The sequence below is a fragment of the Urocitellus parryii genome, chromosome 4, assembly GCF_045843805.1.
Source record: "Urocitellus parryii isolate mUroPar1 chromosome 4, mUroPar1.hap1, whole genome shotgun sequence".
Taxonomy (NCBI): domain Eukaryota; kingdom Metazoa; phylum Chordata; class Mammalia; order Rodentia; family Sciuridae; genus Urocitellus; species Urocitellus parryii.
In genome coordinates, this window is record NC_135534.1 from 184,739,893 (window position 1) to 184,756,444 (window position 16,552).

Genomic DNA, 16,552 nt, shown 5'->3' on the forward strand with positions numbered 1-16,552 from the left:
TGACTCTATTTACTTTTAATTATTTTCACAAATCACCTACAAAGTTCAGAATTAGGATACTGTACATTTTTCTGAACTTGATTTTTTTCACAGGAAAAAAAAAACGCATTACACAATAATTCATGAGCTTCACCAATAGAATTTCAGTGAAAAATCAAAGGGAATCTGGAAATATCTGGATAACTGACCTAGGAATATCTAGACAGTTACATTCTTGTTCTTTTACTAATTTGCTCAGAGATCTCTGGAAAATATTTGAGCCTTAGTTTCCTCGTCCATAAAATGAGTAGGTACATCCTATCATGTTATTCTTCTTTGATATTTTGGAGGATCTTTCTGGATCCCAGGATTCTTGTCTGTTCATTGGCTAAACAGGAAAAATTAAATGGACATATTTAAATCATGATACTAAATTTTGTCTTTTTCAAGAGGCATAGACCATATTGGGCAAAGAAAACAACATATATAAAGTCATAGAGGCTAGAAAAATTGTAGTATAATTGGAAAGTTACATTTTATTGCTGCAAAATGAATTGTAAGGAGGGCGGAGGTTAGATTGGACTAATAGTAAGGGACCAGAACATAATGTCCTTGTCTCCTAGGCCAAATAATTTAGGTCTTTGTCCTATAGTTAGTGAAGCATCACTGAAGAATTTATAGTGCTTTCCTCAGTCCTAAAACTCTAAACATGAAAAAAAAAAATCAGAAAAACAAGAAAACTGAGTAAATGATGATAATAATTATATAAAACTTCATCTTTTACAAGGCATTTTCCTCCTTAAATCTGCCCAGCAATCATGTAAGTATAATTATTATACTCAATTACAGATGAGAAAATTAGATCTAAGAGAGGTTTGTTTATTCTTTCATTCTCTCATTGATTCAACAAAAATGCAGGCTCTGTTCTAGTCACTGGGAAATATGTCATAAATAGCAAGAAGTAACCTTCACTGAACTTATTTTCTTCCAGGATTATATGCAGAGTGTCATAGCTAAAAAGAAATGATCATAAATTTGAACACAGATAACTTGATTCAAAATCCTCTTTCCTCTTTACTATGCAGTTTTTAAAGGACAGTAGCATCAATGAATGATGAAAGCACTATTTAATTTATTTTGTTTCAGTTATACTTGTAACTATCTTAATTAGCCTTCTTTTCCCCCTAATTGCCCACCCTGCCAAATTGTGACTGGAAGGAGGAAGTTGATAAAAGTATAAGTGTATTCCTTCTTGATTTCTCCTAAAAACTACTCTTATATTCTTATTTTAATGTGTGACTAAGAAGTAACTATAAAACTTGATATTTATTATAGAAAAATATATATAATATGGGGTTAATTACCAGATATAATTCAGATGTCACAGAAATGTTTCCAGCAATTTGGAAATGGCTCTAATAGCTGACTATTGTTTATTTAATCTGTAGCAGTACCTTGATGATAACACTGTGGAAGCTATGGTTTTTCGGAAGAGTGCTAAGGAATTATTGCAACTAGCAGCCAAAACGTTAAAGAAATTGGGAGTACGCTTTTGGCTGAGCAGTGGAACTTGCTTAGGTAAAATTCTTCCTGCTTTATGTTTGTCTTCTCATCATTTATCCTTTTTGTCTTTAGGGATAACCAATTAAGTTGACAAAACATTAATGACATTCAAAGTGTAATATTTATAGTCCAAGTAAACATTTTTGCATGTAGCAAAGATCAATATTGATTTTTTTAAAGAAAATTAATTTCAGAAATGTAAAGTAGAATCTTTGGAAGACTATGTTTGTATTTACCAAACAGTGTAAGTAATGTGTATAAAGTTTACATCAGAATATGTATGGAGACTATAGTTCATTTTCAGGTAATCTTTAAATTAGCATTTTATTATTTCTATTCTAAAGATTGTTTTTTGCTTTTTAAAAAAACTCCTAATTTTTTTTAACTTATATATCTAATGAGAGGAAGAGTGAAAGGGATGTCTTCAGGTATACAGACCTTTTCCATATCATTCAGAGTATCATTGATTAGATAACATTATTCATCAGCAAGGGAGAACTACAGACTTTTCTGTAGTCCTTAGACAAGTTGCTATTAGAACCTAAGAAAAATTTTCAAATCTGTGACCACTATTCATTAGATCAGACTTATTTGGAATTTAGAATTATTTAGAATCTTAAAAGTTGTTCTATTTTTGTTTCCTGTTATTAAAACTATGGTTGATTGTAGCTGTATTCATTGTTTCTTGATTAGAACTTCAACTTCATAGAGTTGCCATATAATTTATTGTTCAAATAAGGATACCTTTGAGAGTGAAATGAAATGCCATAGCTATTTATTCTGGTACAGCAAGTATAAACTCTGATATGTGGTTATCCTTCTGTTGGGCCACGTTGGACGATTAAATGATTCTTCCTATCAAGGAGCTTACAACTAGAATAAGCTAAAAGAGGAACATTGCTCACACAATTGTGTGATATTTGCTTTAAGGTTTAACTGTAGAAGCAAAGTTGTGTTATAGTGTGTATCATTAAAAATACTTCTTGGGGCTGGGGATGTGGCTCAAGCAGTAGTGCGCTTGCCTCGCATGCGTGCAGCCTGGGTTCAATCCTCAGCACCACATATAAATAAAGATGTTGTGTCTGCCGAAAAATATAAAATAAATATTTTTTAAAATTCTCTCTCTCTCTCTCTCCCCCCTCCCTCCCCCCTCCCCCTCCCTCCCCCCTCCCTCCCCCCTCCCCCTCCCTCCCCCCTCCCTCCCCTCCCCTCCCTCCCCTCCCCTCCCTCCCTCCCCCTCCCTCCCCCCTCCCTCCCTCCCCCCCCTCTCTCCCCTCCCTCCCTCCCCCCCCTCTCTCCCCTCCCTCCCTCCCTCCCCCCCCCTTTAAGAAAAAAAAATACTTCTTAAACATTTTTGTCATAGCTGGGCATGGTAGCATACACCTATAATCCCAGCAACTTGGGAAACTGAGGCAAGAGGATTACAAGTTCAAGATCAGCCTCAGCAACTTAGCAAAACCCTGTCTCAAAATAAAATATAAAAAGGGGTGGGGATAGAGTAAAGTGCCCCTGGGTTCAAAAAACAAAGTAAACATTTGTCATAGTTTGTTTTGACTTTTTAGACCCATGCTTTTCTTGATTTAAGGGTATTTTTGAAATAAGAAAGTTGTATTAGATGAGCCTTCCATTTTTTATAGTTTATAATTATTTAATAGATTATCTTGGAATTCCTATAGCACTGTCTATCAGGGTAATTGTTAATACTTATTTAGCAATGTCTGTTAGGGTAAATATGGAATATTGTTTACTTTTAAAATAATTTGGATGGAAAGATTAGTAGGATAATAAGGGAAACTCAGAAGACTTCAGTAATTTATTTTTTTTAGAACAATGCTCTAGTATCTTAGTGAATAGACATAGTAAACACTTAAATATCTTTTGGCAGTGTGTTGAAAATTGAAGCTAATGTTGCTCCTTTTTAAATATTATCCATCAGAAATGAGTTATTCAGAGCTGGTTAATTCTATAAATATTAACTCAAGAAAGGTATAATGATTAATAAAATTAAGTGTTTTTAGGACACCTTAAAAGCAGCCTCCATCACTAAATGTCAATAATTATACATTCTGAACAGCAACTTAACTTTTTAAATGGATGGCCCATTATGGGTTGGAAGCTCAATAATGGGCCATTTATTTACTCATATAAATGCCAATTCTCTTTAAAAAAAATGAAAATAAAGTAGATGACCCATTTAAAGCTAATGATTTATACAGAAATTAAATATGTCATGAAAGTTTATGAGGAAGTTGAGTGATCAGACCAGTGAAGAAATTTAGATGGACAGATTCCTATACCTGAGTCGTTTCATTTGGAATTTAATTTTCTAAAAAATAGTTTTGAAAAAGAATTCTCAGTCTAACCCTGTGAAGTAAAACCCATTGTTACAAAGATCAGCTATTATAATGACCAATTTTTAAATTTAAATTTTTAATAAAAATTATGTTTTGTTTTAGGATGGTATCGGCAGTGCAATATTATTCCTTATAGCAAAGATGTTGACCTAGGGATTTTTATACAAGATTACAAATCTGATATTATTATAGCATTTCAGGATGCAGGACTTCCACTCAAACACAAGTTTGGGAAGGTCAGTAACAAAACTTGTCTTTATTTTATAAGTGACATATCTCAATGATAGAGTTTATAGTATGTAACTCAGAATAATTTTTTTTGTTTTAATAGCAATAGTTTATTTTGGCAAGTGTTGCTGGTATAGATGTAGCAAAATTTTTTAAAAAATAGGTGAGTTGAGTAAAATATTTTAAATATAATTGGTCCAGTTCTGAGTAGATCACTACATTTGCCTAAGAAAACTGCTCAATATGAAAAAAATGGAACACTGCACAATTTGTGTGTCATCATTGCACAGGGACATGCTAATCTTCTCTGCATTGTTCCAATTTTAGTATACGTGTTGCTGGAGCTAGCAGTGCTTATATAATTTTGTCACTCCGTATCAATGGATGTTTGTTACCACTTGTGATTTCTGTACAATTTAATGAAAAGCTAGGAAAATCTGGCTTTTAATCTATCAGTGAGGAAAGAAGGATCTTTGACTCTTGTAAATGAATTTATTGTTACTTTATTAGGCAATATTTAATGTAAAAAAGTAATCCCACCCACCTTATCTGAAGTTATATTGTTTCTCATTAGTCATTTAATTTTATGTTTACCTCTGAATTAATGTCATTATAATTATCAACACAAAATATTTCACTGATTGCTAGGGGGTAGAAATTTAGAATCATTTTAAAGAAGTACTTCAATTTCTTGTTTATCTCACATGTCTTAAGTTATAGCAGTTTCCTCAGAGGTCTATTTCTCAGGGATAGGATATTATGGTGAAGATAAAATGTTACTCCAGACAATTTGATTTCTATGCTCCTAAGCCCATGACCCTTTGTGATCATCTTGCTCTTAATTTGCCTGTCCCAGGTAAGTATTATCCTGTAAAGCAAGTAGAAATATATTTAGTCTCTAGAAAATTATTTCTTTCATCAAAAATAATCATCCTATTTTTCTAAAAAGGTTTAATCAAATATTTTCCTGAGGTCTAAGTCAAAGCAATAGAGCTTTTGTCATTTAACCTTTACTGAACATTCACCATGTCTGGTACTGTTCTCTGCACCTGGAACACGAAAATGAATAAATTACAGTTCTTATCTTTGAGAAGTTCACTGATTTGGAGGGTGGGGGTGACACAAATTTTTATGTGACTAGTAATGAAATAGACAGCTACACCAAATCTGATGGACACATAATTATTTATAGGATAAGTACTTTAAGGAAATCCTCTCAATTTTTTTTCTGTACCTTAATTTTTTATTTATTCTTTTATCATGTATATAATGTAATGATCTGTGCTAGTATGTGGTTATATGTAATGCTGCTTTACTTACTTACCGATTGATGATGATGAGAGACTTATTTCCTGATTATTTTTCTTGGTTATTAAGGAAGTAATTTTTCTTTGGATCCTTTCCTTCTTTAGTCAGAAAGGGACTCTAGAGCAGAATGTTTCCATTTTCTCTGCAGTGATAATTTTAACTACCATAAGTCATTTACTTTGAGTTGTCATCTGTTGTAAGAAACATTATTTTTATGTGCATTTAAGAAAAAATAAACATTATTACTGATACATCCTAATTTCAGAGGTGCTACAACTTGAAAAAAACATGTATCTTAAAATTAATGCTCTGTATATATAAAAGATAAGAATCCTTTTAATTTTCTAAAATTTTTTAAAATGTATTGGCATTATTTCAATCTATGAAAGTTTTCATCTTCACCCTAGGTGGAAGACAGCTTGGAACTATCCTTCCAGGGAAAAGATGATGTAAAACTTGACATTTTTTTCTTCTATGAAGAGACTGACCATATGTGGAATGGAGGCACTCAGGCCAAATCAGGAAAAAAATTTAAGTACGAATCAGATAAGTATTTATTAAAAGTGGCTATAAAAGTAATTTCAGAAAGAAAAAAATAGGGGAGGGCTAGGGCTATAGCTCAGTGGTAGAGTGCCAGCCTCGCGTATATGAGGCACTGGGTTTGATCCTCAGCACCACATAAAAATAAATAAGTATAAAGTGTCCACCTACAACTAAAAAAAAATAGTTTTGGGGCTGAGATTGTGGCTCAGTGGTAGAGCGCTCACTTAGCATAGGCGGGACCCAGGTTCGATCCTCAGCACCACACGAAAATAAAGGCATTGTGTTGTCCATCTACACCTAAAAAAATAAATATTTAAAAAAATAGCTTTAAAAAAACAGGGGAATAACTGAAAGAAAAAGAGCCCACATTTGTCAAACTCCATTATTTAGTTTATGCTTTCTTAGCTTACCCATAGAGTCTAGTTATGCCTGTGAAGGCAGAACCTCCTATAAGGACAGTCTGGGAGGAGGAAATATTCCTAGGTTTATCAATGGAAGGAGTCATGATCAAAACTCTGAAGTCATCAAAAAGAGAATATCAAAGCAAGGCACACAAAAATCAAGCTCAGAGAATAAAGTAAAAAACACTGCCCATCACAGTTATAGGAGTCTGATAATTATATAGGAATGGGTTAGGGTTGGTAAGGAGATAGTCATGGTGAAATGAAGTTTAAGTGAAGAAATTGAGATTGAATGGGGATGAGTCCATGAGTGCTAGGCAAGCTTTAGAAATGTGCCTGTAATATAGAAATAAAGAATATACTTTGGGCATACAGCTATCATAGTTTATCAATGAATGATGTAACAGTATTTTACATGTGACTAATAAAGGGAAAACACTGTTATATGACACATGATTCACAGATTGGGAAGAGAGGTGTTCAGAATTGATGAAATTTAGTATGTTAGATTGGTATTATTAATACTTAAATTTTTAAAAATGCTGTCCTACTCAAACTCTTATACTGGATAAGACAAAAATGACATTAGAGTACCTGCTCTCTTCTGTAATGCACTCTGTCCATGGAGTGGGGTAGAATGGAAAGAGAGAGTGAGCAAGAGCACAGCAGCCCAAAGAGCATAGGCTTGGGTCAGGCAACCCTGAGAAATTTCATCTCCACCCTAACTTTGACAATTCAACTTCTCTGAACATGAAGTGCCTCATCTATTAAATTTAGGTAAGAACTACTGTATCAGCACTGTTCTGAACACTGCTATAGCACTGTTTCAGGCACAACCCAACCTGAGGATCTGTGAGGCTCTCTGAGAACTTAAATGTTATTTGTTCAAGTAAATGAAGCAGTCAGACAGCAGTCTGTATCTAGAGTTCAGACTTATACCCACTATTCACAATATCCCTTATATAACTTAACGTAGTGCTTAGTACTTAGTAAGTTAGCAGCATTTAGGGACTTATTGATATTGTTATCTAGTATTATTAATTTTATGATTATAATGTGATCACTATCATTAGTGCCATTATCATGTCACGTGACCAGTGGCATAAATTTATCTCACCAACTACCTGAGATTGGGGCTTCTATTAGTTAATCTATTTGAGCCATTGAACATAAAGAATTCTATAAATAGGAAGGATTTGAGCCATTGAACTTAAAGGAGAATTCTATAAATAGGAAGGATTTCCAGACTCATCCTGATTTCTTCTGAGTACATTGATCCACCCTCCTGGGATTCCTGAATTTTTATCTGAAGGCAAGGAGTCTTTATGTAAGACTGAACTTGTTCTGAAAGTTTGAGAGTACTTCAAACCTTTTTTCAGAGTCATAAAGCATCCCCAAACTGATGCTGATCCTAGAGCACATTCTTTTTTTTTTTTTTTTAGATTTAGGTCTATAAAACATCATTTTTTTTATATTTTTTTATTGGTTGTTCAAAACATTACAAAGCTCATGATATATCTTCTTTCATACATTTGACTCAATTGGGTTATGAACTCCCATTTTTACCCCAAATACAAATTGCAGAATCACATCGGTTACACACTCACATTTTTACCTAATGGCATATAAGTGACTGCTGTATTCTGCTACCTTTCCTATCCCCTACTATCCCCCCTCCCCTTCCCACCCATCATACCTCTCTACCTCATCTGCTGTTGTTCAATTCTCTCCCTTGTTTCCCCCCCTTTTCCCCTCACATCCTCTTCTATGTAATTTTGTGTAACATTGAGGGTCTCCTACCATTTCCATATGTTTTCCCTTCTCTCTCCCTTTCTCTCCCCCCACTCGTCTTTGTTTAATGTTAATCTTTTCCTCATGCTCTTCCTCCCTGTTCTGTTCTTAGTTGCTCTCTTTATATCAGAGAAGACATTTGGCATTTGTTTTTTAAGGATTGGCTAGCTTCACTTAGCATAATCTGCTCTAATGCCATCCATTTCCCTGCAAATTCTATGATTTTGTCATTTTTTATTGCTGCGTAGTACTCCATTTTGTATAGATGCCACATTTTTTTATCCATTCATCTATTGAAGGGCATCTAGGTTGGTTCCACAGTCTAGCTATTGTGAATTGTGCCTCTATGATCATTGATGTGGCAGTATCCCTATAGTAGCTCTTTTAAGATCCTCAGGGAATAGTCCGAGGAGGGCGATAGCTGAGTCAAATGGTGGATCCATTCCCAGCTTTCCCAGGTATCTCCATACTGCTTTCCAAATTGGCCTTACCAATTTGCAGTCCCACCAGCACTGTACAAGTGTACCCTTTTCCCCACATCCTCGCCAACACTTAATTGTTGTTTGACTTCATAGTGGCTGCCAATCTTACTGGAGTGAGATGGTATCTTAGGGTGGTTTTGATTTGCATTTCCCTAGAGCACATTCTTGAAGCTTTTATTATAGTTTTTCTTTTCTTTCTAAATGACAATAAACTCCTTTTTGCTGGGTAAGCTCTGATTCAAAGAATTAGAAATTAGTAAATTAATGAATCAGAAATTAGTAAATTAATAAGTATATATTTGACTGTCATTGCAACTAAATGAACATAAGGGTTAAATGTTTTAGACATTCAACTATAGTTTGTTTAAAATATGAAAGAGATGCCAATTTAATATATAATTATGGGTTTTTTGAAAAATTTGTTTTAAAGTATAACAATAAAAAATAGTGCATGGAGCCAGTGTGCTTGCTTTAGAATCCCAGCACTACATTTAACCAACTATATTACTTTGGGCAAGTTTTTTCATCTTTTTCCAGAGTTTTCTCAACTGTAAAATGGAAATAATATGATAAATTGCCACATAAAGTTATTTTAAGGATTAAAACAGGTAATTTTTTAAAAAGAAAGCTATGAAGAATGACAAGACGCATGGAGTAACCAGGCTTTGTGGCACACATTTGTAATTCCAGTAGCCAAAAGGCTGAGGCAGGAGGATGGCAAGTTCAAGGCCAACCTCAGTAATTTAGTAAGGCCATAAACAACTTTGTGAGATCCTGTCTCAAAATAAAAAGGGCTGGGGGTGTGACTCAGCCCCCTAGGGTTCAATAACCAGTATCAAAGAAAAAAAATGTCATGAATACTAAGTAATTGTTACCTGCTATTATTAGTATTGGTACTAGTGGTAGTAAACTATTCCTCCTCTTAGTCTTATGAGAAATGTATAGATTAGAGATCTGTGTAATTATCTCAGTATGAAAGTGCCACATCTGTTCTTAAAGAACTCATACAAGAGTGCCACCCTTTTTTTAAGAAAGATAATTTCTAGAGCTAGTATTAGAGTCCTTTTGTTCTTAAATTTCCTTCTAAGGGGTGAATTTTTCTTCTTACTGACATGATATGAAACTCACAAACCTCAAAAGAACTATTCATTTCCAACCGCTACATTTCTGGATAGAAAAAGCTTCTTTCATTCTGCTTCAACTGCTCTTTATAGTAGCAGTGTTTGGGAAGTGTGAAGTGTTCTGACTATTTAACAAGAGAAATGAGCAGTGATAGAACTGTCTGGACAGATGGTGTGAGTCCCAGATTTTCTATCATGTTACCGTGACCTTAAAAGGCAGAGAAAAGAACAGGAGATGGCTGTGTGAAATAGTTTCTTTGGAAGATTCCCCTAGCCATATGCCATTTTCATTCTTTTCGGCACTATTTACTTTAAGGAAATCTATTTTTAACACTACCATTCCTAGGGGGGAAGAACCCAAACCTTTAAAACTAAGGTAAGGGTCTTTTTATCTTTTATAATACTGTATTTTTTATTCATTTGTAGTTCATGCTGAGAAACATTATAGAAAGTGTGCCATTTTTTAAGAGGCTGAAAGGAACTCTGGAGAGAAAGATTCTCTTCTTTCTAAACTTTACTCTGCATGCCTACAGAAAAATGTCTTGGTCATAAGATTGAATAATAATTTGAATATTAACAGCAAAAACAAAGATACAGCTAGCAGAGTATCTGTTAGATATAAGGCACTATGATAGGTACTTTATGTATTTAATTTTAGATAATCCTTATATTGTCACAGTGGGCTAGGTATTTTCACCAGTTGTTAGACATGAGGAAACTACAGCTCAAAGAAGTAATTTTATTCAAGATCATTGGCCATGAATGTCAGAGCCAAAATTTAACCTCAGACCTGTTCAACTTGAGCCTAAATGTTTTCTGCTAAGAGTTAAAAGGGTAAGTGAGTTAATGTAACTCATTTAGAACAGTGCCCAGCACATTAAGTACCATGTCAGAATTAGCTACTGCCACTACTATCATTACTATGCGGCTATTACTACTGCTGGGCTGTATAGGCACAAAGCATAGCACTTCAACACAGCACTGACTTAGTTTTGTATTCTCTGGGCAAGCATTTTCTTACAGGTATCATAATACCCATTCTGTTTACTCTTTTTACTCCTGAACATAAAGTCATCTTTTATCAAATATTCAAATTCCAAATTTTGTTTTTAACTATTGTCTTCATTTTTAAAAAAATATTTTTAGTTATACATGAGCACAATATCTTTATTATTTTGTTTATTTATTTTTATATGGTACTGAGGATCAAAACCCAGTGCCTTACATATGCGAGGCAAACGCTGTCACTGAGCCACAACCCTAGCCCTTCATTTTTTGTATCTATTTGTCTTCTTGAGAATTTAGATCACTAGTAATAAAAAATGGTGAATATAAAACTGTGCCTCCAGAATGTGAAGTTTTTATTCCACAACTTTACAGTTACAGTTCGTGGTTAGGTTTCTTTGGGTTATTTCTTACCTATCCATCTAAATCAGCTGGTGTGAATTTTAGAGGTAATCATAATAGTTAACTTTTATTTTATTTTATTTTTGGTAGTGCTGGGGATCAAACAGGGCTTTGAGCACATGCTGGCAAATGCTTTACCACTGAGCACTATCCCCAACCCAATAGTTAACTTTTATTGAATTCTTACTATATGCTAGACACTATACCACACTTTTATGTGCATCATCTTGTTTAACCCTCAAAATAGACTTATAAGGGAGAGTTTAATATTGTTGTCTTTAATTAATGAATGAGGAATCTAGTTAGAGCTAAGACTCACACCTAGGTCAATATCACTTCAGAGCCTATGTCCTTACTATAAGCTGTTAGTATCACTATGATCTTTTTAGTGTTATGAATAATTCTTCCATGAAAACATAGTTGCAGTAATACAGCTACTGCTGCATCCTCAAATAGGAAATTTTCCATCCCTAGGCTGTGAGTGGTTCCTTATATCTTCTTATATTTTTATATTTTCAGTTTCTGCTTATTGGATAGATCTTCAGAAAATTTGGATTCATACTTGGAGAACTACATTCATATCCGAGTGTGACTCCTTTGTAATTTATTACTTCATTTCTATAAAATTTATTTCTAACTAGTCTATTTTCAGGATACTAATGTGAATATAACTTAGTTTCTGCTCTCAAGGATCTCATAATCTAGACCATAAAACAATATAACATTAAAGTACTTTATGTCAGCAGTAGAGTAATTGAACTATGTGTAATCTATAGTTGAGGTGCCAGATCAACCCTATCTAAAAACAACTGCAAGGAAGTGTAATTTCAAAACAGGTTGGTTAGGCAGACTTAGAGGAGTATGGAAAAAGTCCTAATAATAGGTTTAGTTAACTATTTTTCTATTCTGATTGTTCCTTTTTTTAAATTTAATAAAGTCTGATAGTATATCTTTGCATAAAATAAAAGCTTTATTAGGGATTTTTACATACACACAGGAATGTTATTGAACCATTTAAAAAAAAAAAGAATGAAATCCTATAATTTGTAGCAAAAATAGATGTGACTAGAGGACATTGTTAAGTAAGCCAGACCCAAAAAAGATAAGTACCGCATGTTCTCTCTTATATGGAAGTTTTAAAAAGCTGACTTGAGTGTAGAATACTGATTATTATCGTTTGGAAAGAGGTGAGGGACAAAGAGAGACTACATTTGATCAGTGCTCATCATATACATGTATTGAACTATCATTCCATTAATATGTATAATTAATACATTAATAAAAATAAATAAAAGGAAATAAGGTCAAATTGTCTTTATTTGGCCATATCATCATACATAGAAATTTTATAGCTTTGCCATTGAGGTCATCAATGATTATATATCACATTTATTATTTACCCGAAGCTAAACTCCATGCTCAGTAAATATGTTAAATGAATTAATGAATGAATGGATGTGTGGATTAATTGATGTTTACTGATTCTGAAAAAAAGTGAGCCTTTTAGAGCTTTGATTCATTGCCAGATTGCCTTTCTAAAAAGTGATACAAATTTTTGTGTAATCAGCATGAATGAGAGTGCAAACTTTACTACATGTTACTGCGTTTTACAATTTAATTATAGTCATTCATGACTCCCCTGATAGTTCCTTTAAGTAACTTTTTTTCACTCTTTCTCATTAATCTAATATATCTTTGAAGCATCATAAAAATGGATCAGCCATCCATGGCAAGTTACTAACAGTTATTACCTTTCTGTTAACTTTTCCAAACATCTATTGGCTTTTAGTGGTGCAAAGCACATCTTTTTCACAACCTTTCAGTTGCATTTTCAAAATTTATCTATAAAATATTACAATATATCTGAATATTTCATTTTAAATATTTGTTAGGCACTTTTTATTTAGAGACTTCTATATCTAAAATATACATGTGTGATTTTAGTTGAGTGAGCTTCAGGTTTCTCCATAACATGAAGATAACACTGCATACCTCATGGCATGTAATGCTTATATTGAATAATATTGTGAAATTACCTGATTCAGTGCTTGACACATAATAGATTCTCAGTTGTTCACTAATTCTGAGTTAAGCAGGCAGAACCTCGAAGTCCAGTTAGGGAGGTTCATTGCCATGTAATAATTAGGAAAAAAAATCACAAATAGTGAATTAAAGCCTACCAGATGTAACAAAGATGAATACAAACTTATACTACATAATTGCAGAGAGACAGTTTGTAAGAATGAAACAAGTACAGAGAATGCTAAGGTAAGGGTAGAGCCAGCACAATTTGAATATTGTTGAACGGCGGATTGCTATTAAATTAGATTGAGTTGGCTCTAAGAAAGGAGATTTAATCAGTGTAGAAAGATGATATTGAGCAATATTGGTGAAGCAGTTAATTGACAGAAAGACTTAATATCGGACTGCAGAGACTTTTATTTAAAGTAATAAACAATAGAATCTCTTAGGACTTTAGGTGGGGAATGTAATAAGATACAAGCCCTGTTGAGGGATACTGTTATAGCTAATATGTGTAGGCATGAAGAAGTGAAAGAGACTGTTAGTACAGAAACCTACAGAAAAAGCTGGTATAGTAAGCTAGACTTAGGTGTATGAGAACCTATGCTAAACAGGAGGTAACTGGGAAAAGCAGTAAAATGAAACTAAACAAAAACAAACAAACAAACCCTCCATGCCTGGCTATGAACAAGGGAGTCCTCAACCTGAATGGGAATTCAAGAACTCTTAAGGATTCAAAGTAAAACATAAATTTATAGTCTAGAGAAGATTAGGAAATAGAAAATAATCATTAATATTTTAATTGAAGTGTAACACATACACATAAAGGTACACACACAGAAAGTGTTTAGCTCCAAAAATCATCCAATAAACAATCATGTAGCTAGAATCTCAGTCAAAAAATAGATATTTGGAGCCAGGTGAGGTGGCGCAGGCCTGTAATCCCAGCAGTTCAGGAGGCTGAGACAGAAGGATTGCAAGTTCAAAGCCAGCCTCAGCAAAGTTAAGGTGCTAAGCAAGTAAGACCTTGTCTCTAAATAAAATATAAAATAGGGGCTGGGGATGTGGCTCAGTGGTCAAAGTGCCCCTGAGTTCAATACCCTGTACCCACCTCCCTGCAAAAAAAAGATATTTGGACCTGGTGTGGTGGTGTACTCCTGTAATCCCAGGAGGATCACAAGTTTGTGATTCTAGACAACTTAGCAAGATCACATCTCAAAATACAAAAGGCTGATGTTGTGGCTTGAAAATAGAGTGTTTGCCTAACATGTACAAGGCCATGGGTTCAATCCGTGGTATGGCAAAAAAACAATATTTACCCAGCATCCCAGAGGCCTTGCCCTCACAATCAACTCCTTTTTCCCTCAAAGTTACAAATGTCCTGTCTTCTAATATTAGTTTAGTTATACCTGATTTTTCATTTTGCAGAAATAGAATCGTGTTCCTCATCTTTTTTTTTTTTTTTTTTTTTTTTTGTGTGTGTGTGTGGTGCTGGGGATTGAACCCAGAACCTTGTGCATGCCAGACAAGCACCCTACCAACTGAGCTATATTCCCAGCCCCTGATATCTTTTCACTGAACATTATGTTTGTGAGACTCATTCATGTTGTTGCTATTGTTCATTTTCTTTGATGTATGTGTTTGTACTACAAGTATTTATTAAATCCACTGTAGTTGGCTACTGGGGTTGTTTTCAGCTTGGGGCTATTTTAGATGATGCTGTAGTAAACATTCTACACAGTACCCTTGTTCATGTTTATCTTAATCCATTAAAATACAATAAACTGGGTGGCTTTTAACAAGAAACTTATTTCCCACAGTTCTGGAGGCTTGATGTACAAGATCAAGTGCCAGCATGATTGGGCTCTGGTGAGATCTTTTGGTGCTTGCAGACTGTCAGCTTCTCCCTCTGTCCTTACATGGTGGGAGGAGCAAGCAGAATTCCTCAGGCCTCTTTTATAAGGATACTAATCCCATTCATGATACTAATCCCATTCACTCACCTCCTAAAGTCCCCACCACTTAGTACCATTGCCTTAGAGGGTTATGATTTCAATGTGAGAATTTTGAGGGGACAGAAACATTCGGACCATAGCAGTAGTGTGGGATAGCTTCCTCATAGGAAATACAAATATTCATTCTTTTGCTTACAAATAGTTTTCAAATGTTGGTTGTACAAATTTACACTTAATAGGACTTTCATTGATTCACTTTCTTGCCAACACTTGGCATTGTGAGACTTTTTAATTTTAATCATTTTGGAGGATATGTAGTGTTACCACGTTGTAGTTTTAATTTCCATTTCCCGAATGAGTTGGTGAGGGCCACCACTCTTTCATTTTTATAGATCATTTATTTGCTCTTTTTTGTGAGGTATCTATTAAATGTTTAATCAGTCTTTTATTTGAGTTGTCAGTCTTTTTCTTACTGTTTGTGGCTTAAATTATACTGAAAATAGCCTCTCAATTTGTTCTTTTTTTCTTTTCACTTTCTTAGTGGTAACTTTTGTTCAATGAAAGTTCTTAATTTGGGGCTGGGGATGTGGTTCAAGCGGTAGCGTGCTTGCCTGGCATGCATGCAGCCTGGGTTCAATCCTCAGCACCACATACAAAGATGTTGTGTCCGCCGAAAACTAAGAAAAATAAACATTAAAATTCTCTCTCTCTCTCCCTCTCTCTCTCTGTCTCTCTCTCTTTAAAAAAAAAAAAAGAAAGTTCTTAATTTTAATGTAGTTCAGCGTATTAGTATATTTATGGTTGATATCTCTTGGGTCCTTTTTATGTGATATGAAGTAAAGATCAAGTTAAGGCCAGGCGCCATGGCACATTGGGAAGCTGAGGTAGGACTGAAAGTTCAAAGCCAGCCTCACCAATTTAATGAGACCCTGTTTCAAAATTTAAAAAAAAAAAAAAAATGGCTAGGGATGTGGCTCAGTGGTAAAGCACCCTTGGGTTCTATCCCAGCCCTAAAAAAAAAAAAAAAAAAAAAAAAAAGATCAATCTCGACTTGTTTTTGTTCACCTGTTTTCTGCTATCCTTTTTTCTACTATCCTTTTTCTGTTCCATTCCAGAGTACCAAATTGCATTTAGACACCCTGCCTTTTGAAACTTGATTTTAGTCAAAGATTTTAAGTAAGTCACTAGTAATACCAGATTATCTTCCATTATTGTAGTTCCTAAGTCTGCCCAGTCAAAAGCATTGGATTTGCCTCCTCCTTTAAATTATTCCTTGGTATCTCTATCTGGATATAATCTCTTGCTCTGAATTTTTTTCCCTTTACTTCCCTCATGCTTTATTAAAGTACTTTTGCTGATTTGTCAGTCCTTTCTAAGTGATAAATAAAATCAGTCTTG

The 16,552-nt window shown here is 34.2% G+C and overlaps 1 protein-coding gene and 1 non-coding gene across 9 annotated transcripts in view; one reads left to right on the forward strand and one right to left on the reverse strand.

Annotated features, from left to right (window-relative positions):
- The window catches only part of Fktn (fukutin), a 99,465-nt gene that overhangs the window by 38,194 nt on the left and 44,719 nt on the right, over positions 1–16,552 (forward strand). For 7 of the 8 annotated variants that reach the window (XR_003303105.2, XM_026414572.2, XM_026414596.2 and 4 more), the window contains exons 8-10: positions 1,428–1,557; positions 3,999–4,132; positions 5,840–5,967. Coding sequence is in view for 7 of the 8 variants with exons in the window: in XM_026414572.2 (XP_026270357.1) it covers positions 1,428–1,557; positions 3,999–4,132; positions 5,840–5,967 (392 nt within the window). In the remaining variant the exon portion in view is untranslated. The remainder of the gene's footprint in view (positions 1–1,427; positions 1,558–3,998; positions 4,133–5,839; positions 5,968–16,552) is intronic. The other variant, XM_026414585.2, reaches the window with a different exon arrangement.
- Positions 4,371–4,473, reverse strand: LOC113176012 (U6 spliceosomal RNA). The gene has a single exon (XR_003300029.1). It is a non-coding gene; the product is annotated as a U6 spliceosomal RNA (small nuclear RNA).